We start from the raw sequence: 21,228 nt of genomic DNA, 5'->3' as shown, positions 1-21,228 counted from the left end.
AGAACAAATGTAAAAGCCAAACCGAGTCTCTGGTGACGTCTGTCTTCTGTGCTGAAAATGGGCCAAAACTGAAAATAGGCCTTCTCTCATTGGCAGAGAGGCCACAAAGGTATCCAACCCGCGTTATGAAGGCGTTTTAGGGACGCGCTGGAAGCCCGTCGCGGAAGTCCGAGCCCGCTGCGGCCCTGCCTGACAGGAGCGAGATGGGGGCCGCACAGTTCCCGGAGAGGGGCAGGGGAGGTGCCGTGTGAGGGGAGCGGAAGGAAGAGTCTCTCCCCGAGCCTGTGGGACAGAAGGAGCCACAACTCCCGGCCCGCGGGGGGCTGTCAGCGTAGTCTCCCCGTCCCCCCTCCGGCCGCCCCTGACGGCCGGGCAAGCTGCTGCCACACGACGCAGGAGGCGGGGGGGCCGTGCAAGGCCCGACGGGAGCTGTAGTCCTCAGGCGGGGGCGCTGCGCGGCCAGCGGGCCGAGAGGACTACAATTCCCAGCATGCCTCGGGGCGGGGCACACACCCCCACCCCCCCCGCGGTGGCGCTTGGCAGCCGGGCTGTGTGCGTGGGAGCGGGAGGCCGGGCGGCGCTGCGGGTATGGGCGGCGGCGGGGAGTGAGGGGTCCGCTACGATGTGGCTAAAGCCTGAGGAGGTGCTGCTGAAAAATGCCCTCAAGCTGTGGGTGCAGGAGCGCTCCAACCAGTACTTCGTGCTGCAGAGGCGGCGGGGCTACGGCGAGGAGGGCGGAGGCGGGCTGGCAGGTACTGCCCCCCCCGGGGGCCGGGGCAGGGTCTCCCCTCGGCTCGGCGGCGGGGCGGGGCCGCCTCAGGCCCGGTCCCTCAGGGGACGGCGGGAGAAGGGGCCGGAGGAAGGGAGGGGGGGAAGGATGGCCGTTTGCCGGTCCTGGGACCCCCCCGCTCCAGAGGGGCAGGGAGGAGGGGAGGCCTGGCCGAGTTTTGGAGCCCTTGACCTTCATGGGGTTTCTCACGCGGTTCTCTTTTTCCTCCTATTGCGTCCACCCTCCCTTTACCTTGCATGAGGGAAGCATTTCGAAGGACATCCCGCTGGGAAAAGGAAGGTTTGATGAAGTTTCTGGCACGCTCCGTGTGGGACGGGGCCTGCTGGTGCCCATGGCAGCACGGCGCCCAGGTGCGGAGCAGCCCGTGGGGATGTGCATCCTGACAGGGCTGGGGCAGTGGGTGCTTGGGGGCAGCTGCCGCCCTTGGGGGGTGTGTAGAGCTGAGGTGAGCCTAGCCCAATACTTGGTACTGCCTTAACGGCCCTTTGCGCCGAAGGACACCCTGGCAGAGTTAGATTTACAGTTTATTGGAAGAGATGTCAGAAGAAATGATGCATCTGTCTTGCTTTGGCAAGATGCTCGTTTCCAAATCCCTTTTCCTGCATGCATCTCAGGCTGCTTGAAATGAGCTCCTGCTAAAGCATTTCTGATCACTTACTTTAAAAACAAGTGTATGATTTGACGAAGCTTTTCAGGAGGGGTGGGTCAGGAAAGTGACAGGGCATTGACCACCATATAATGAACTTTGTCTGTTTCACAAGAACTTCAAGGTATGGACCTGAGCTTCTATTCTTAATTCTTGTCTGTTTGTATTGTTACGCGCTGCAGGGACCCCAGCTACCACTGAGACCTCTGTTGTGGTGGTAGCTGTTCAGACTGGAACTGACTTCTCCATAGTCTGGTGGCATCTGACATTGACCCTGTCAAGGAGAAATGCTGCAGGGAAGCAGAGTAAAGTTGTTGCTGGGTGGTATAGGGTTCTTGGGTGTCTTGCATGAGTTGTATCTCTGTGGGTTTTTTTAGGTTCTCTCTAACTCTGTCATCATAAAGCAAGCTATATTAAGCATGAAGCATAGTTGTCTTGGTGAAACATTTATTCTTTCTACTGGATAAAAACACAAAGTCCAAACTTTTGGCTGATGAATTGCAGATGTGGAAATAGCCCTCCCAGCTGGAGGTGGGGCATTCTCCATTGGCATCTGAACCACTTGCAGGGCACAAGGAAAGTGTAAACAGAAAGCATCACAAAATCCCAGATTCTTTTCTAGGCATATAATGATATTATAGATAGATAGATAATGTTTGGCTTCAGCTTAGAACCAAGGACGATATTTTGCAACCTTGGAAGTCTTGTGGTCATCAGACTAGGGTATCTTTGGAAGCCAAGGAAGCTGAGTTGGTATGAAGGTTGTCTTTCTGTGTGATAAAATTAATTTAAGAACTGTGACTAAAGTGAAAAGATAAGAACTAGAATTAGATGTTCATTTAAAAACATCCTCATAAGCTTACAGTTGGACAGACAGCTGGGGCCTCCTAGTGCCCTTCCATTTTTGTTGAAGGTGAGGCTTCTGTCACTATTCTGTCCTTGATGGCATTTGACAGCGTGGAAGAACACTTGAATGGGATAGTTCCTCTAGTGTGTTTTTTTTTTAATGTGGCATTGCACATTTTATTTCTGTAGCTTTTCTTATAATGCTAGATTCATACAGATTTCATCTGCGCAAGTTGTGTTTTTCACTGGACCAAAACAAAAAGATGTTATTGAATTAAAATTGTGGTTAAGAAAGAGTAACAATAAAATTGGAAAAAATGCAGTTACATTTGTGCTTGCAAGCTTGAAAATATTCACACCTCCTAGGTATAAGCTAGTTTAATTTGCTCTGTCTCATTTTAATTTTTTATTGCTATGTGTCACTCAAGAAAATTAGTGCTTACTTTAAAAAAGAAACCAATGAACAGCTATTATCTTATGAGGTCATCGCAAACGTGCCAAGTAAAGTCTTGTTCTCCTGTACAGCATTTTTCAGCTGGTGAGACAAGGCTACAGGCTACTGGCAGCATTGGGGGACTGGGCGTGAAAGAGGCAGCCAGCAGTGCGAGAGTAAGTCTTGAGGAAGAGAGGGGCAATGCCTCAAGGCAGGAATGGGAAGAAAGATGAACATTGCTGCAGGGTTTGAATAGCAGTAATGGGGACTGGCTGAGGAGGCAGTAGTAAAGGATTCCCAGGAATACAGGAGTACCCATGGTAAGACAGACTTTAAGGAGGGCAGATGTGAGTTGTGAGGAGGCAGCCAACAGCTGGAGAAGGTACAGACCAAGGAGAAAAAGGTAGATGACAGCAGAGACACCTGAAGGAAGGCTGGGAATTCTGGTGCTGTCCTAGGTTTAGAAAGAAGGCTGCAGTTGGGTTTGGTTGTATGACCCTTCTGCACCAATTTGTAATCTGTAGATGATACAGTTAGCTCTTAGGGCTTGTGTCCACACACAGCATAGTTCTGAGTTGGCTAGTGTGCATAAAAATGGACAAAAATATCTTGTGCTGGTTTTACTTGGCCTCGGCTCTCTAAACAGGCATGCGCCTGTTTAGCTTTACATTTGGTTCTCTTTCCTTTGTTAGACCTCACCTAAGGATACAAATACAGTAACCTGTTTGACTGGTTCTACATCGGATAATTCAGCATGTACTGTCCCAAAGTATATTGCTGTATGTCTGGCAGTGCAACCGTGTGACCGTGTCCTCTGGTTGTTCTGTCTTCTGCAGAGCCAGTATGGGAGAGCTACTGAGGTTTTCTAGAGTGTATTGATAAGAATATAGTTAGGCAAAATGGCCCATGTGCTGAAGTGCGTTTATGGTGACACAAAACCTGTCTTGTGAATGCACGTGCCATAACCAAAGTCTAGTGAGATAAGCATGTTGGTCGCAAAGATGTTGCTTTGGTTATAGTTTAGGCAAGACCTTAATTAGGAGATGGGTATTCCTGGAGTAGTTATACAAATGAGTATTTGGTGTCATAAAATACCAGTCTTTGACTAAAATGTGAACAAACAAATTATTTGTTTTGTGCTTCCATTGTTTCAATTTGACTCTTTCTGCTTGAGAAATTTAAGCAAAATGCAACTGTGAGAGGAGAAAACCTATCAATGAAGTACATGGTTGGGACTAGTCTTCCCTGCTTGTTGTATATGCCATGCTTGGAAAGGTAGGAAAAAACCCCTGACTCTTCAAGTCCTGGATTTCCTGCGGCAGTTATTGCCATCCTGAGTCTGCAGAAGGCCCTTGCTGGTACTCCTGCTTTTTAAAAGATGTAGCTTGTCTGCGCCATTGCTAAGCTAGCTTGCAGGCATATGAGTTTGGAGGAAGGGGAGAAAGAGCTAGGCTTGTATGTGCGCTCTGGGGAAATTCTCCTTATCTGATATCTGTCCAAAGGAGTAATGTTAAAGTATTATTAAGTAGTGGATGTCAACAGCAAGGACCTTGTCTCTAACAGAATTTCCTGTTGGACCAATTAAAAAAGTACTTGGTGATCTTTGTACAAACTTAAAGAAATTTTTTTTGGTAGGAACTGCAGGAACTGAGGAAACTTGCGCTGTAGGTAGATTTGGTTTGCAGCAAAGATTATGTTTGCTTTTCAAAACTTAAAGGTCTGTGCTGTAACCTAACTAAATATACAGTAATAGAATAAATGTCAGAAATCATTTATTTTTTAGTTTTAGCACACTGAGCTTTTGGTGTGGCTTGCTTGCTGTGAGTCCTCAACTGTGATGGGAATCAAAAGGAAAACATGCTGGTTAGTGAAGATCTGAAGTGATCTCTGCTGCATATTTTTTTTCAGCAGCTGTAAGTATTTTCCAGTGCATATATTTGTGAGACAAATAACACCACTCTTTTAAGAAGCATATTTACATTTGGGGATTACAGGCAGGGAAATGACCAGCACATGCTTCCCAATTCGTGTTATACAGCTTTTTAGCTGTACAGAAGCGAAGATAAGGAGGAGCTGTGATATTTGCGACACTTTACCTACCAAGGAGACTAATACTTACCTTTTTTTCAGAGTTGTGTTTCTAATTTTCCCTTCTTTCAAGGATATCTTTATTGTCACAGATAGGCAAGATAGATTGCCACAGTGGATACACACCTTACTTTAATCAGTTACTGTTGTCTTACCTGAGTCATAACCACTGACCATAATGCACTTGAGTTATTGTAAATGGAGATTAAATCTTTTTTTTTTACTGAAGGCTTAAACTAACCTGTTTTACATCTCAATTGACTAAGAACATTTGCATCTCAGCCCATGCTCAGTATTTCATTAAGCTGTGATTTCTTAGTCATGAGATCAAGTTCACTTGGGAAATAAAATTAAGCAAAAAAAGAGTTCTGTGCTTAATTTGAGGAAATAGAAAAAAAGGCTCTTATTCATAAGTTGACATTGATGTGTTTTGAATCAAATACACAGAGATGATGGCTTTTCCTGGTTTATTTGGTGTGTATTTGTATCTTAGTTTATCTAGTGAAAACTGGGGCTTCAGTCTTTTTTTTTAAAAAAAAACCTGAACCAAAATGCTCTGTAAAACTATTTGCTCTTAGGAAATGAAGCTTTATGCTGTCTCTGTAAATTAAATATTTACTGTAGTAGGGATTTACTGGTTGGGTCTCCTGCATTGTAATTTGGCAACAGTACACTCTGGATGTGTATTTCTCCCTTGAGATTATATCCTGCACTGGAGAAGCCTTTGTGGAAGTTACATACCATCTGCTATGGTGTTTTGGTTTCAATGGACCTGCATCTTCTGATCTTTTTAAAGAGGTTTTGCTGAAAAATACAGTGAGAGGAACAACTGTGCAGACACTAAGGTCATTGAAGAAGGAGAGGGAGGAGGTGCGCCAGGTGCCACAGCAGAGATTCCCCTGCAGCCTTTGGAGAAGACCATGGTAAGGCAGGCTGTCTCCCTGCAGCCCATGGAGGAAGGATGATGGGGAGCAGAGATTCCACCTGCAGCCCCTGGAGGACCCCATGCTGGAGCAGGTGGATGCCCAAAGGAGGCTGTGGCCCCGTGGGAAGCCCACACTGGAGCAGGCTCCTGGCAGGACCTGTGGAGCCATGGAAAGAGTAGCCCAGGCTGGAGCAGGTTTGCTGGCAGGACTTGTGACGCCATGGGGGACCCATGCTGGAGCAGTCTGTTCCTGAAGGTCTGCACCCTGTGGGAGGGACCCACGCTGGAGCAGTTTGTGAAGAACTGCAGCCTGGGGGAAGGACTCACGTTGGAGAAGTTTGTGGAGGACTGTCTCCTGTGGGAGGGACCCCATGCTGGAGCAGGGGAAGAGCGTGAGGAGTCTTCCCCCTGAGGAGGAAGGAGTGGCAGAGACAACGTGTGATGATCCGAGTGATCTCCCTGTCCTTATCTTGACCCTTTCGTCACATTTTTTCTCTCTCTGTCCAGCTGAGGAGGGGAGTGGTAGAGTAGCTTGGTGGGCCCCTGGCCTCCAGCCAAGGTCAACCCACCACAACTATCTATCACAAACTTAGTCGTTTTACAGTATTTTTCCCCCTTTGGTTCTGCTCTGATTAGCCTTTGAATTCTTCAGAGTGTAGAGATGAGCAGTTAGTGCCGAAATGAAGCTGACTGTAGCTGCAGAATATCACTTTCTGCAGTTGTTGCCACTCAGGGAAAGCTTTTACAGTATTTTCAAACAGCTCCTTTTTACAATGGTGTAAATAAACTAAGAGTGAGAACTCAGTTGTCCATCGAAGTGTCTACTTTTCAAAATCCTTAGTATAATGGTGCTGACCAGTGTTGCGCTAATAGAACATTTCTGTTTGTAAGGAACGCTTACGGTCTTATAAATATTTTATGTCCCTTAACACTTCTAATGCAGAAAATCAGGAGACTGCCTAATACAGATTTAATATAATTAATTATTGACCTCAAAGGTACTGTGATGCATTAGAGGAGAGAACAGACTTGTACTAACTTTGCTTCAGAACAATAGTGCTCTTTTAAAAAAAGACAACAGCATGGTTTCTTTGCTTCCAATTCTTCATCAGTAAAATGGAGCTTATTCTACATTACACTAGTCCCACAAAGGATAGGAAGTAGTCAGATTGCTGAGTATCATATATGTATTTAAAATCAAGAAGATTGTCTTCAGTAAAAGAGATGTAACTGACAGCTATTCCAGGAAAAAAAAAATAATCTTTGAGATTGTGAGTTGAAGGGGACCCCCAAAAAGGTGAATATTAGTACTCTCTTGATGTAGTTGGTGAAATAAATATAGAAGAACAAAGTGATGTTGCCGTCAAATGGCAAAATGCTGGGCAGTTATTTTCATGTAACATAATGGCTTTATTGCCATAAATCGGTACAACTGAGCAAAATTCATTGCTCCTATGTTTTGGTGCATGTCTCTGCAGCTAGTGTTGGTATTTTGTTAACCAACTATTTTAGAGCCTTTTGGGAGGAACACGTCCTTACTTCAAAGCTCTTCTGGATTCCTTGCCCTTTATTTTATTTTCTAGGGTATTTTACCCTATTTATTTAAGTATCTAGGGTATTTCCCAGTAGTTTTACTTAAGTAGCTATGAAACTGAAAATGTATTCTAAAAGCAGAGCCATTTCTTTGTGTCAGTGTGCATCACCTTCCATATCTACAGCTGAAATCGTTTCCTGAGTGAGGCAAGAGGATGATTTAGGTGGAATCCCCTGTAGAAGCTGTGGGGTCTAGCTTTGAACAGAGATGAGAGTAGATGACCTTCTGTAGGTTGTCCCTAAAGTTGGTTGTTTGCGAGCAACATGTACCACGTTTCATTAGTGAGGGTTTGGCAAGTATGGCCTGAGCTGCTTTTTCCCCTTGCCTCCCTTAGGGACATAAGGCTAGTGTCTGGGCTGAGCAATTACTGATGTCTTTTGTTATCTACTCCCTTATTTTACAATTAATGTCATTATACAGGTGAATTTTAAATCTCTGCAACCCTGGAAGTGAATCATTCTTTAGTAGGCTTGTGTGAACGGAGTTAGCAGAGTGCCAGCAAACCGCTCGCCAGTGGTCCTGCTTGCCTGGGTGAACACAAGTCTTGGTTTCCCATTGAGAAATAGCAATAAAAGGGAGTGCTTGCTGAAAGCACCCAACAACTTGTAGTTATGGAAACCCTGACTGAGAATACAGTATTAAAAAAATTCACAGCTCCTAGAGCACTTTCAGAACTAGTGTAAAAAGGTTAGACTCTGCTGATTCCTCGCAATTATGCCAGTGACCATAGCCGTGGAATTAGTTTGTAACATTCTGAGTACTTATCAACTTAAGCGCAAACCTGTAGTCTATATTACATTCATGGACAAAGCAGTATTGGCTAGTGGGACTGTTGAAGTGACTGATACTAACCTGATGTAGTTTATTGTGTCTAAAATCTAATGACCTTCCAACTGTTAGGGCATTTAGTGCTGCTTTCTAGTGCACTGTTGTAATCGTTCTCTCAAGCTGAGCAGTCGCATCAACCTTAAAAATGGTGACTAGTGTCCTTGTACTGAATATCATAACAGAAAATGATATTAGGACAATTGTGAATGAAATAATAAAACACTTCCTTAAGCAAAGCTGACTTTGAGATCAGCTCAGTGTTATGACTCGTTCAGTAAGCCAAAGCTCTTTAAACAGAAAGAAATGTTATCACCTGTTCAGTGTTTGACTTCAGTTAGAAATGACGAAAAAAATTGTACTTTCCAACAGTAACTTACAATCTGAATTGCAGATAAGACAAGATAGTATTTTTGATTCATGTAATGTCTTTGGGGTTTTTTGTATTTTCCAGTATTATTATTCATTTCCACTTTTTTGAAGAGAAGCAAAAGCATTCTGAAACTTGAATAGCCACGGTAAGGTAGTTACACAGGTTCTGTGCTGAAAGTGTATCTTTGGGAAAACCGTGTTCTGAGCACGATTACGTAAACTCCTCAATTTTGTCTTACTTTGCTTTCTTGTGTTCTCTCACAATTGATATTTTCCGGAATTTGAGAAGGGGTTACTGGAAAGGAAGTGGAACAAAAAGTACCAGAAGCCAACCTAAAATTCCTGAATAAATTTTGAGGGATGAAATGATCTAAATCTAATGCTTCTATGGAATATCAAAAACTTGAATCAAAAGATCATTTTCCATTAAACATGGAAGGGTACTTGAGGTGCTATAAGGATATATTAACTTTGCATACAAGCTCTCTACCCTAACAATGGTTTTTTGGGAATACCCTGCATCCGTGATCTCAGCAGGTTTGTGGAACAGACTTTACAGCATCTCGTTGAGTAACTGCATCTCTCATATTTTTGGGGGTATTCTCATCTCTTATTTTGCATTTCTTCTGTAGTAGAATACAAGCTGCATGTGATTGCTTTGGCAGCTTTGCTTTAGTTGAACTTTCTCTTTATGTGGCCATGCTAGAAGGATGGCAAGCATAGGAAGTACAGGAAGGAAACATAAGATATTGTTGCTTGTATTTTTGTTTCTGTTATAACAAGAAGAAAAAGTTCTACTTGCGCATCAGGATCCAAAAGCTTGTATTTTTTCTGTATGGATTTTTTTTCTTTTAGAATTCCCTGATTCTTAGATTTGAAAAGAACTTTTAAGATATTTAGGCTAATGTTTTTATTACTGTGCAGAGAGAATAATTTTGGCAGCCAAGATAAAATGCATACTCATTTTCTCAGGAAACTTCTTGCTCCCAGTTATGGAGAGATGAAGTATGTCTCATTAATTTGTATATTTTGATCTGAACCCTGTTTAATAGGAGCTAATTCAGTATTTAGTGGCAGGGAGGTGACATGGCCATTGTATCTTGGGTGTATAATCTATATGGGAATAATGCACTTTATGCATGTGATGGTAGGATGAAATATTAGTGTTCCATACTTTATGTAGGAGTCATCTGATAGACTGTTTATAAAGCATGGCAGGCATTTTCTAGCTGTAGTGTGGTATAAGCAGCAATACTTTTGTATGTACAGAAAGTATGGTATGGTATTCTCTTGTAAAAACAGTGAGATTTTTATAAATATCAGATGTAATGGAATTACAGTTTCCTAAGAGCTACTTCCTGTGACTGGAAAACAGGACAACGACAAATGACTAAGAGATAGTTCAAGTACTGCTTGTGCTCATTGAAGGCTTGGAACTACCATGTTAAGGTTTCAGGTTGTCCTCTGGTTTACCATATACTATGTGCCTATCGCTTCCAAGGGGGTCATCTCAAAAAACTTTCACCCTCATTTTGTGTTTATAATGGCTTTTACTGGATGAAAATATCATCACCTCCCAAAGAGGTTCCTCTGGGAGCACTTTTTGCTTTACTCTTTTGTGCTTCTTATTTTCTCAGAGTTTATTAGTAGCATTCTTTTTCGCTAAGAAAGGAATCAGAAGTCAGTGTACATTTCAAAAACCTAGTTTCACTATGCTGTATACGTTTTCTTGAATGCAACAGGTCTTCTTGTGGGAACATTAGATGCGGTATTGGATTCTACATCGAAAGTCGCCCCATTTCGCATCCTGCATCAGACACCAGACTCTCAAGTCTACTGGTCCATTGCATGCGGTATGTACTATGATTTAGAAGATAATTGAGTATATATAGTGAAAAATGAGGGTACCAAGCATGGGATCCATTTTTGGGTTAATCCTCTCATATCGTTATTCATTCCTGTGACCTCTAAATGGTTTAAAATCACTTGGAAACCTGAGATTGACAGTAGTGTGTGGTTCCAGTTTTTCAGAATATACCTATGGACTCTTCATATTACGACTTTGATTGCCCGCTCTCTGCAGCAGTCTGTCAGGTACTGAAGAACTGCCTTGGTGCTCTCTCACAATAGCAGAGGCACCATCTTTTCTTCTGTAAGCTGCAGGTATAACTTGACCCAGTTCAGGATGATAGGGATAAATTGACCTTGGGGAGTACTAAGTGTGCTGTAGGTAGGAATAACAGGAGCTGCTTATCCTAATGTTTTTTACTTTATCTTTGCTTGTTAAAATGAGCCAGGTTCTCAGTCATGGCCGGAGCTGAAGTCTTCCTCATATCTGTTGCTTTCGTAGCATGAGAAGTTCTTTCTCTTTTTCATGTTGCATTATGAATCAGTAGGAAATGGAAAAGAAAATTGACCTTGAGAGTGGAGTATGTGATTTTTTTCCTAGAGCATGCTTTTTGATAGCGTGCATGGGTTTATTTTGTTGTGTTGTTTGTTTTGTTTTTTTTAAGTTTTGCAGCTTCTGCTGAAAATAAAGTCTTAATTCCTTTTTACAGGCTGCTTAACTACTGAGTGTCCAAAGAGACCTCCATTCCAAAAGTTGAGAGGTCTCTTTTATTTATAGACATCATTGGTTTTTCTTCCAAGGCATGGTCTTGTCTTTACATTGAAATTAATGAATATTATCATGTGGTCTAATGCTAAGAGTCACTGTTGTGGAATTAATCTATTTCTTAGGCTTTTTGAAAACTCTCAAAATGTCTGTAATCACAGTGAAAAAGAACCATATATTTTAGTTAAGTTTTTCATGTTTTAATTTTTTTTTTTAAATTAGTAGTGTTCCTTAAAGAAACAAGACTCCATCTAGACTTCTCTGGGCTCTAGGCCTTCCCTTTAGTTGCCTGTGGCAAAAGATGAGCTTTGCAGGAAATCTACCGTTCTGCAAACACTTACATGCATGAGTAATTCCATCAGTAAGTGCTATGCTGTCGTTACATTGGATTTTGCTGTTATCACTTTATTATGAATCTTCATGGCTTTGCCTTAAATGAGAAATTGTGCCTCTTGCTGGTTTTCTATACAGTTAGCTACCTTCAAAATACAGATTTTTCCTTTTAGATGCTTAGTTAATAGTTCACACATTTCATGCTGCAGTGCTAATCTGTTCCTGTTCATGTTCTACAAGGACTTCTCTGAAGGGCAGTAGTCAGTGAGAGAACTGTTTAATAATGATTTACATGTCACTTTAAAATGGCAGCATTATGAAGTTGATAGAATTTGAACAGTTTGTGAGTTGGCAGTAAATAAAATTTTAGGACTACTGAAGAAGTCAGAACTGATGGTGACAGGCTATCAAAAAGGTACTTTGATAAGTATGTTGGAAATATACTCTGGGGAATTCTAATGCCATCAGGTCAGCCCTTGGGAAAACACAAAGAGTAGTCTTCACCTTAGGACTGAATTTATATCAATTCTGTGCTGTGTAAGTATACTTTACAACAAAAGGCTACATAATATAGTTGTACTTTATGTTAGAAAACAGATTGTTCCTTCTGTGAAGTGAAGAAATTGAAGAGACTACAATTTGTTCTTGCTATTACATATTGAGGGTCTGAAACAGTGCTTCTAAATCATTTAAAAATGTATTAAAAAGTTTCATCTTTACTGTGTCACATCTGTGCCTCTGATTCACACTGTGACTCAAATAATTGGTCTACATGAGTAGTCAGAGAAAAATAATTAGTTTGCAATTTAATTGCTATGTTAATTACTCTTTGTATAATTTTTTAAAGTGTTGCAAATCCACCTTGTGTGGTGCAGTCTGACTATTTAATGATATTTAGAGCAATTTCTATTCATTCCCAAGACAACTTTAATTCTGTGGAGTCCACTGAAAGCTGTTTAATTAGTCTTTACAAAGTAAATTGAGAAAAAAAAAAAAGAAATTGTTAAAAGTGTGTTCTTGCTTAGGGGTATTGATAGTATGTGATTACACTGACTGATTGCATTTGCGAGCATTCCTGTGGAGGATGAAACTGCCAATTAGTTTATATTCTAGAATCCCTTTATTCAAACCTATGTATATTTTTTCCTTCTCTCTCCCTGTCTCCCACCATCTGATGGGGAGCCACCTGTCTTTAAAGAACCACCTTTTGAATTTGCTGGACCTCTACTGTTTCACTACTATCATCTCTGCTTATTACCTGTTACCACTTGCATAATTGGTAATTGAATATGTGAAAAGAGTAAGAGGAATTATCATAAGTGTTTTGAAGTTGCCCTACCATGTTCCTCTAATTATAAAAGTAGCTAGTGGGTAAGAGTGTTGCTTTGTATTCAAAGTAACCTAAATGTATTTCTGGAAAGTTCAGGTGAGACAGGTTTTTCTTTGCTGTAAAGTTGCGGTGGCATTCACCATATTCACCATATAGTAGCTGCCAGCTCTCTGAAACCTAGATTACAAAGCAGTGTAAAGTAAATAAAGTAACAAGGTTGGCTTCTCTCTGAGGTGTTTGAAAATGCAGTATTTATATTTTTGGAACATTGAATTTTATCTTGGCTCTATGGTTTCTACATTCCTTATGGTTATTGATAACAGTTTTTTTTAAGTTACTCCTCCTCTTGTACATATGTAATGAAAGAAAAGAAAACAGTCTTTATTCCCATGTGTTTGAGTCCCAGAGGGTCCAGAAGGAAAAAATACTGATTCTGGTGGTACCAAACATTGATTCAAGGATTGTTCAGCTTGTATGAATCAATGAGCCTTTTTTCCTGCGTCAGGAGTTAGTTTTAGTATATGTTTTCCATAAGGGGTGCAGCTGTGCTTCTGTCCTCTTGTAGAAGCCTGCAACTGCATAAAAACAATGCATTGTTTGGAATGACAGCATAAGCGGCACTTTATTTTAGGTAGGATGACATTGTTTCCTGAACGGTGTTTGCCTAAGCTTTAGTGTGGTTAGAAATATAGTTAAAATGTGACTTGACAGGGAATGAGGTAAAACCATGACACATACTGAGCACAAGTAAGTAGCAATTGATTGATTGTTGTAAGCAGCACAAATGGTTGTTTCGTGTATTCAAAGAGAAATCTTTGCTACCTTCCTGGTTACAGTGATGTATTCTTTACATCCTTACACGTTAGAAGGAATTTTGCACAGCAGGTCTAAGTCTTGGACTTCTAATCTGGAAACTGTCGTGGGCCAGTGATCAAAGCTGAGGATATCAAAGGCCCGGATTTCATTTTCTTCTTAGTCTCATGAATTTGATCTCACATTTGGCACCTTCTAGACCATTAGCCTGGGAGTGTTCTAGTGATGCTCTGCTCTGCTATCCATGTTGGAGAGGTGCTGCTGGACTGAAGGAACTGTCAGTCCAAGTCAGACTTCGGCACTGGGCCACACAATGCTGACAAAGCTGAGATGCTTCTGGATGTGAAGGCTAGAAATAAACTGCATAAAGGGCTTGAAAGATAAAAACACAGCAGTGCATATTTTTAATGTACACCAAATACATTTTTAGTGTACACAGGAGTTGGACAATAAATTTGAGACTTGTGATTTGGACTTGTGTATCTAAATTACTCTGTGAATCGGGAATTTGCGAAGTATTCTCTTGATTAATATTTTTAGTGAAATGATTAAAGTCTGTTCTAGTTTTAAGTAATACTAACTTTCTCTTTCAATCAGGATCCAGCAGAGAAGAAATAACAGAACACTGGGACTGGTTAGAACACAATGTTATGAAGACTTTATCGGTATTTGATTCAAATGAAGATATTACAAGCTTTGTCCAGGGAAAAATAAGAGTAAGTAACAGGCACATGGCTAACTGGGAAAGGCTAAGTATTTTTTTCCTCTCAACATACATGAATAATATGTCCTCTTCAGAATATGAAAGGACAGCACCGTAATGCTACATACTTCTGATTGGGTAGTACGCAGCTATTAGCCACAACACACTCCACTGTTCCTGTTTATCAGCCCCACAGTTAAGTAATGTTGTTTGACATAAATTCTTCTTGGTAAATGATGCACCAGATGCCTTTAGATAGTGGTCTAAAACTGATGATAAATTATTTCACAATTATTTTAATAATACCTGGGAAGTATATGGTATTTTTTTCTGAATGTGCAACAGTTCACTTTATATATGCTAAATATTTAGCCCAGGAATTCTTGTGATTAAGTGAGGAAAATATATCTATTTTAGAAGAGGGGATCTGGGAATTTGTGTCTTGCCTAAGCTGTATGGGAAGCTTGGTGCATGAGTCTGAAATAACCCATTTGATTTGTGACCTGTGTTTTGATCCTCAGAGTATTCTTCCTCTTCTAAAACTGTCCTGTTAGGAGAATGCTGTGCTGTAGCTATGCAGGGGACATATATGACATCCACCCACATGGATACATATGTAAAGTAACCGATTCTTTTGGTTTAGGGTTTGATTGCTGAAGAGGGAAAAGGTTCTTTTGTAAAAGAAGATGATCCTGAGAAGTTTCGTGAAGGTCTTATGAAGTTTGAAAAGTGTTTTGGATTGCCAGAGCAGGAGAAGTTGGTTACTTACTACTCGTGCAGTTACTGGAAGGGCAGAGTGCCCTGTCAAGGATGGCTTTATCTTAGTACCAACTTCCTTAGCTTTTACTCATTTTTGCTGGGAGCAGAAAGTAAGTAAGCCTCGATACTAAGCCTAGTCCCTTTACATTTTACTGTTTATCTTTCAGATTTGGAAGGATTCTTCCTATGTCCTAAGGGAGCTATTTTGCCATGTGAGCAGGATAGAAAAAACTGCAAACATAAAATACTTTATGGCAATGAGTACATTTGTGTAACTTACTACGCAATGTCCACTAGTTTTCTTCCTCTGTATAAGCTTCAGAGAGAAGGCAGACCTGTTGCAGTTGACTGTAACTAAAAGTTGTCCATCATCTTCAGTTCATGCTGCATATTAATTGAGCTTGTGAGGTTTAAAGTTATTTCTTCGCACACAGACTTAGTATTTCACATGGGTGCACTATGCACTGGTGATAATTGCACACATATTTTTTTTTTTCCCCCTGCGTAACATTAGTTTGAAATGCCCAAACAAATGCCTCTAATAGTGTGAGCTATAACTGTATTTATGTGAAATCTAGAAAGCATATAGAAAGTAGGATCCTTTCTGAGCTAATTTTCATTTATATTGGGAAATGTCATAGCTAGTGGGCATGGTTCCTCTAAATGCCAGTACATGATCAATTTACTTTAAGAAGCCCCATTGATAAACTGTTAAAGTGGGGTAGCATCTATGATGGTGTTTGCAATTTGCAGTTTCACATGAGAGCAAAAAAAAGGTGATGTAAGCTTGTCTTTTCATACATGGTGTATCTTCTAATGTTTTTCTTTCTATAAAATTCTTTCTGATGGAATTATTTTATAGGAATTGTGAAAAAGAGTGAGGTTTTGTGCCTGTGAGTTTGTAGCCTTTTCCAAGTGGGTTATCATTTAATTGTATTGCTTAATTATATTTTATTAGTGCTGTTGACTAGTACTTTTCTGGTTTTAGTGTGAGGGTAGCAGCTAACGAAAAGTTACTCAAACATGCTTGTATTTGTATTTTCAGTAAAACTTACTATCTCCTGGGATGAAATATCGAAACTTGAGAAGACTTCCAATGTGATTCTGACAGAGAGCATTCATGTGTGCTCCCATGGGGAAGATCACTATTTTTCCATGTTTCTGCACATTAACGAAACGTTCCTTCTCATGGAGCAGCTGGCAAACTATGCTGTTAGGAGACTTTTTGACAAGGAGACATTTGAAAATGACGTAGTCCTTCATGACCCCCTGCAGATCACTAAGAGGTAATATATTCCTTAGAGTCTATCTGCTCTGGGCCCAGTACTTATTAGGCAGAGGGGAAGAGAATCCTTGTCTCAAGGAGATACGTAAATGTCAGCAAAGCTGGTGTTCTCTTAAACGAGTGTCTCATTAAAATTTGGGATCAAAGCAATGTGAGGCATTGTAATTTACTGTTACTTTGCAATATCAAAAGTCTGTATGAAGGCAGGAAGTTATCAAACCTTCAGAGCTGGCCTTCAACTATAGGGTTTTTAGCAGTTTGAATTTTTAAAAGGCATTCTAGCAGCATTTAGGATTAGAAAATTAAGACTGAAGCTGTAGTGTCTCCAAAGAAACCTGATGAGGAAGGATAAGGTGGAGAATAAATAATTTAATAAACATGTCTAAATAATAACTGCCTGGCTTTTCTGCCACTGAAGATAGCTGATAAAATCAATGAGTTGCAGATGGGTGCATGGCTTTCCTTGTTTATGACAGTATTTTAGGCATGGGAAAGATGTGTATTTAAGTAACCTGATAGTTAGGGTCCCTTCCTGCTCAAGGAAGGTATGTGATTATTCCTTGTAGTAATTTTATGGTTTCTCTTCAGTTCTGGTTTCTGTTGAAGCAAATGTTGCCTTTTCCTCAGAGAGCTGTCCAAATTCTCATTCAGATGTTCAGGTTTGATCTGTGGACCACAGCTATTTACTGTGAAAAGTAACCAGGAGAAGCAACTCGGTTGGTAGGAAATTTAAATTCACATAAAGGGACTAAATCTTTGTTGGAAAATGTCACCCATCTGCAAATCAGAAATTACGATAAAGTATTTTTCTAATGATTGTTCCTACTTAAAGCTCCATTTAAGAAAAAAAAAAAATCTATTTAGTTTTGGGATGTTGCTCTACAAACAAAACGTTGTTTCTGGCTGCAGTCACCTGTGAAGAATTAGCCCATGGCAGATGTTTACAACGTATGCTACTTTTCTACCTAATTAACCTCTGTCAAGCCAAAACTCATTTTAGGTTTAAATGGACTATACTGATGGATGGGGAACCACAGCAGATTAGGCTATAAGTATGTTTTTCTGCACTGCCTGTAGGCCCTGATTCAGCAAAGTGCTTCACTGTGTAAGAACATCCTTGAATCTAGTCCTGTTTAGTGAAGTATTTAAGTATTTTGTTAAGCGGGTGTATATAGATAGGTGTGGTCCTGCCCTCTTCAAGCAAAACATTGAACCCTCCAGATCAACCCCACAGATTATGGGAGACCGTGATGTTTTACTGTCTTTTCCCAAGGTATTTTTAACTTTTGCGTTTGTAAAGACATTTTAAACTTACTTAATTTTTCTTTTGTTTCTCCTACCCTGTTTTTTGTTTTGTTTTTAATCTAGAGGCCTAGAGAGCCGAGCCCACAGTGAGCAGTTCAGTGCATTCTTCAGGCTACCCAAAGAAGAGACCTTGAAGGAAGTTCACGAGTGCTTCCTATGGGTTCCTTTCAGTCATTACAACACCCACGGGAAAATGTGCATTTCAGAAAACTACATCTGCTTTGCTAGCCAGGATGGCAGCCTGTGCAGTGTAATCATTCCATTAAGAGAGGTAATGCCAACTACAAGTTGGACCCAGTTGTACCAGAAGTTTTGCACTTGTGTAGTTTAATGCCGGTTTAGCAGATTTGCATTAGAATCTGCTTACTTTACATGATGTCATGTGGTTACCCCTACCTTGGATACTGCATGTAGGAATACTGTTTGTAGGTTTATAGACCTGCTTTCATGTTTCAGCCTTTTTGCCTGTATCCTCTTTCCCTTTTCTATTTTCTCTGATTTCTGTAGCTGGGTACAGAATCCAAATTTTTTAATACTTTATTTTTTAAATGAAAAAGCTTATGCTTAATTCTTGAAGTTGAGTTAATGAGAGATTCTCAAGATAAAAAGTAAAGAATTGGAGGGTAGAGGATCTTAAAGATTAATAATCAGTCTACCGTGTTTCTTAGCTCAGTAGTGCAATTCTTTTTGCAGCAGTTGAACAGTGCTGTCTGTTCAAAAGTCTATAGGAAAATCCATTGACAGTCGTCAGTGAACAAGTATCAATGCTATTACAGCTGATAGGCTCAACAAACTGAATAAGGACAGTATTGTGAAGGACATAGCATTCATATTTCTATAGAGTACTATAGCTAGGCTGTGGAATAACTTCTGGAAAAAAGCCCAACCTTTCTCCCTCCCTCTGTTGACTTCATGTGATATGGGACATTGCCACATTCCAGTCTTCCAGTGTTAAAAGCTTTTCATCAGCACCCAGACATATTTTACAATAGCCTTAAAATTAACCAGGTTCTGTAATTGCTGTACATACTCTGTGTACGTACTGCCTGACATAAGACACCTGACATAGGAGCATGAGCTGAGCTAATTTCAGCAATATGTTTGGTGTTCCCCACCCAGATAAAGTAATTTGTTCGATTGTCTATAAATAATCCTGCAAACAATAGAGTCTTCCATAACCTGCAAAAAACAAGAAGAGGCTGTGTTAAAGTAGCTGACTCTAGATTTATTCTTGTGGATTGTCAGGCCCTCATTATTTGTTCTGCAGTACCGCAGAGTTACTTTCTTTTTGTGGTCTTTCATTCTTTGCCTATAATAAAGTAAAAGCATCAGCAACGGCAGCAAGTGTAGCTATTCATGATTGTCTCACTTGTACTTGCATTATTAAACTGTATTAACTGCTCTAATCTATAACTGTTCCATCATGGCAATTAAAATCAGCTCCAGCTGTCATGTGTTGTGACAGTTGTCTTTGAAAGGATATTCTCAGTGGAATTAATTCTTGTGAAACTTGTTTCATTTGATTACTTGCAAAAGCCATGTTTTGTCTGCTTTTGGATTGTAAGAATAAAAGTAACAGCTTCAGCAGGTAGAAGTTGGCAAGATTTTCAGATAAGCTCATCACTCACAACTGGGAAAACCTTTTCAAAGATCTTTGGTACTCTGTCGAAAATCTATCGCGTAATACTTATTACCTTGTGTTAAGTAGCTCCAGACCACTGAGCTTTAAAGTAGTGAGTTTGTTACTAGTGTTACTAAATCTGCTTGTGTGGTGCTTCATACTGCTGTTTCCTGTACAGATGTATTTTTAACAGGTTTTCTCTTTTAGAAGTAAGCTGGTAAAATTTGTTGCCTAATTTTTGCATCCTTGCTTCCATAGGTCACAGGGGTGGATAAGGCAGATCCAGCCAACAGAGGAGTCAGCATTAGTACTAAAGGAAAAACAGCTTTTCGTTTCACGGAGGTTAGAGATTTCAAACAGCTTGTGGCAAAGCTCAGAATGAAATGCAATGCAACTTCAAGTCCACAACACATCATGAATACAGAGGTAGCTGCTCTGCTAATTCTAATTTGTTAGTACCTGTTCCTAGGAATAAGTTTGGGTAGTCTCACTAAGAGTTTATGCATCATTGTCAGTGTTTTGCTGTGTAATGCAACACATTTATATTTAAGCCTGAATCTAGACACAAGATGGGTAACAATGTCTGCTGTACCTCTAAGTTTCAAGTTGTCTAAATCTTTTTTTTTTTTTTCCTCTTTTAAAAATCATGTTCCCATGAACATGTTCTTGCCTTCAGGCCCTTCACATTAAAACACAAGTCCAGCAGTCAGATGGAAAATTAAGTGTAGCTGTGTTGGGTTTTGCTCAAGAAGTTGATGGAAGGATTGTAAGGTTGTTTCTAGATGTGAAGAAATCTGTATGTGTAGTTTCATACATAAGAAATAAGAAAGCAACAACAAAACATCCCTAACAAGCATTACTTATTGTTTTTGCTGTATTTCTTCCCTGAAGATTTTTCCCTGAAAAAAATTTAAATACAATCAGCTGGAGTAGCCTCTAAAGTGACAGTTCTAAGAGCGGAGAAGTGTACAAATAAATGCCTTTTGGTAGAAAATAATCAGTGTATCAGCAAAATCTCTACCTTGGGATTTTGATTCTTAAGGGTTAAAAGGCAAAAATGAATAATAAAAGCAAGATAGTTTGATATCAGCAGAAATGCTCAGCTGATAAGGGTACAGCAGAGCCCTGGGAGACCTGAGTGATAAGGTCTGGTGCTCAGGGGCATGCCGTTTTAGATTATCTTATTTTGGGTTATATCAGCATCATTGTGATTTACCATGCTAAGTCATGTACCTCTGGTTTTAAGGTGTGGAAAAATAAATAACTCTGTGCCCATATGAAAGAGAATGTGTTAAACAGTGGTGCTACTATGAATGCATTCTATTTTGGGTTCTTTTACTTAGTTTTCCATCAGGTTTTGAAAAACAATCCAGGTTCTAATGCTGGTTTTTAAATGCTCTCACATTTCTGTATAGTTCAGTATATGGCTGCATTTAAATTAATGTTTTTCTTTTGACTTCAGTGGTGATGGACAGTCAGATCTCCCTATCTATTACAGTTCTCATTATGAGTATTTGTCCTTTCATATTTAAGTTTTTGGCTGCGGAGATGCATTTTGTTTTTCTTTTTTTAAATGCAGCCTCCTGAAAGCCCAGCTGTGCACAGCAGGGATTGCCGGTTCTCATTTATTTTGGAAGTCTGTATCTGGTACCTGTAACTTAATATAATAAATAATGATGGTCCAGAAGCAAAATGGTTTCTGGTATCAGTGCTACTTCTTGCAGGATTGTTTGGCACTTATGACTACCACTGTTAAATTTTTTTTCAAGGTTGCAGCTAGTTCTGCCTCTGACAGTCCAAAGGATTTTGATGCAGGACCATCAAAGATGGGTCAGAGAGATAACAGCAAAACTGTCAGTACAGAAGCCCTAATGACTGTCTACCACCCTCAGGATGCTGAGAATCTAGACTCTAAAATGGTAAGGAATAAAATGGCCAGCAGTTTT

General features: G+C 40.3%; 1 protein-coding gene across 3 annotated transcripts in view; it reads left to right on the top strand.

Moving 5' to 3' along the window:
- Window positions 1–524: 524 nt before the first annotated feature.
- The window catches only part of TBC1D8B (TBC1 domain family member 8B), a 36,625-nt gene continuing 15,921 nt past the window's right edge, over window positions 525–21,228 (top strand). The window contains exons 1-9 of one of the 3 annotated variants that reach the window (XM_075763476.1): window positions 640–752; window positions 1,037–1,140; window positions 10,262–10,372; window positions 14,207–14,325; window positions 14,956–15,181; window positions 16,117–16,357; window positions 17,725–17,932; window positions 19,541–19,708; window positions 21,052–21,201. In XM_075763476.1, coding sequence (XP_075619591.1) covers window positions 1,122–1,140; window positions 10,262–10,372; window positions 14,207–14,325; window positions 14,956–15,181; window positions 16,117–16,357; window positions 17,725–17,932; window positions 19,541–19,708; window positions 21,052–21,201 — 1,242 coding nt within the window. In that variant the 5' untranslated portion in view covers window positions 640–752; window positions 1,037–1,121. Of the gene's footprint in view, window positions 753–1,036; window positions 1,141–10,261; window positions 10,373–14,206; window positions 14,326–14,955; window positions 15,182–16,116; window positions 16,358–17,724; window positions 17,933–19,540; window positions 19,709–21,051; window positions 21,202–21,228 lie in introns of all 3 variants that reach the window. The other 2 variants (XM_075763475.1, XM_075763474.1) reach the window with 2 other exon arrangements.

Source organism: Balearica regulorum, chromosome 11 (assembly GCF_011004875.1).
Source record: "Balearica regulorum gibbericeps isolate bBalReg1 chromosome 11, bBalReg1.pri, whole genome shotgun sequence".
NCBI lineage: Eukaryota > Metazoa > Chordata > Aves > Gruiformes > Gruidae > Balearica > Balearica regulorum.
The sequence above is the reverse complement of the archived record's forward strand: the minus strand, read 5'-3'. Positions and strand labels throughout refer to the sequence as shown.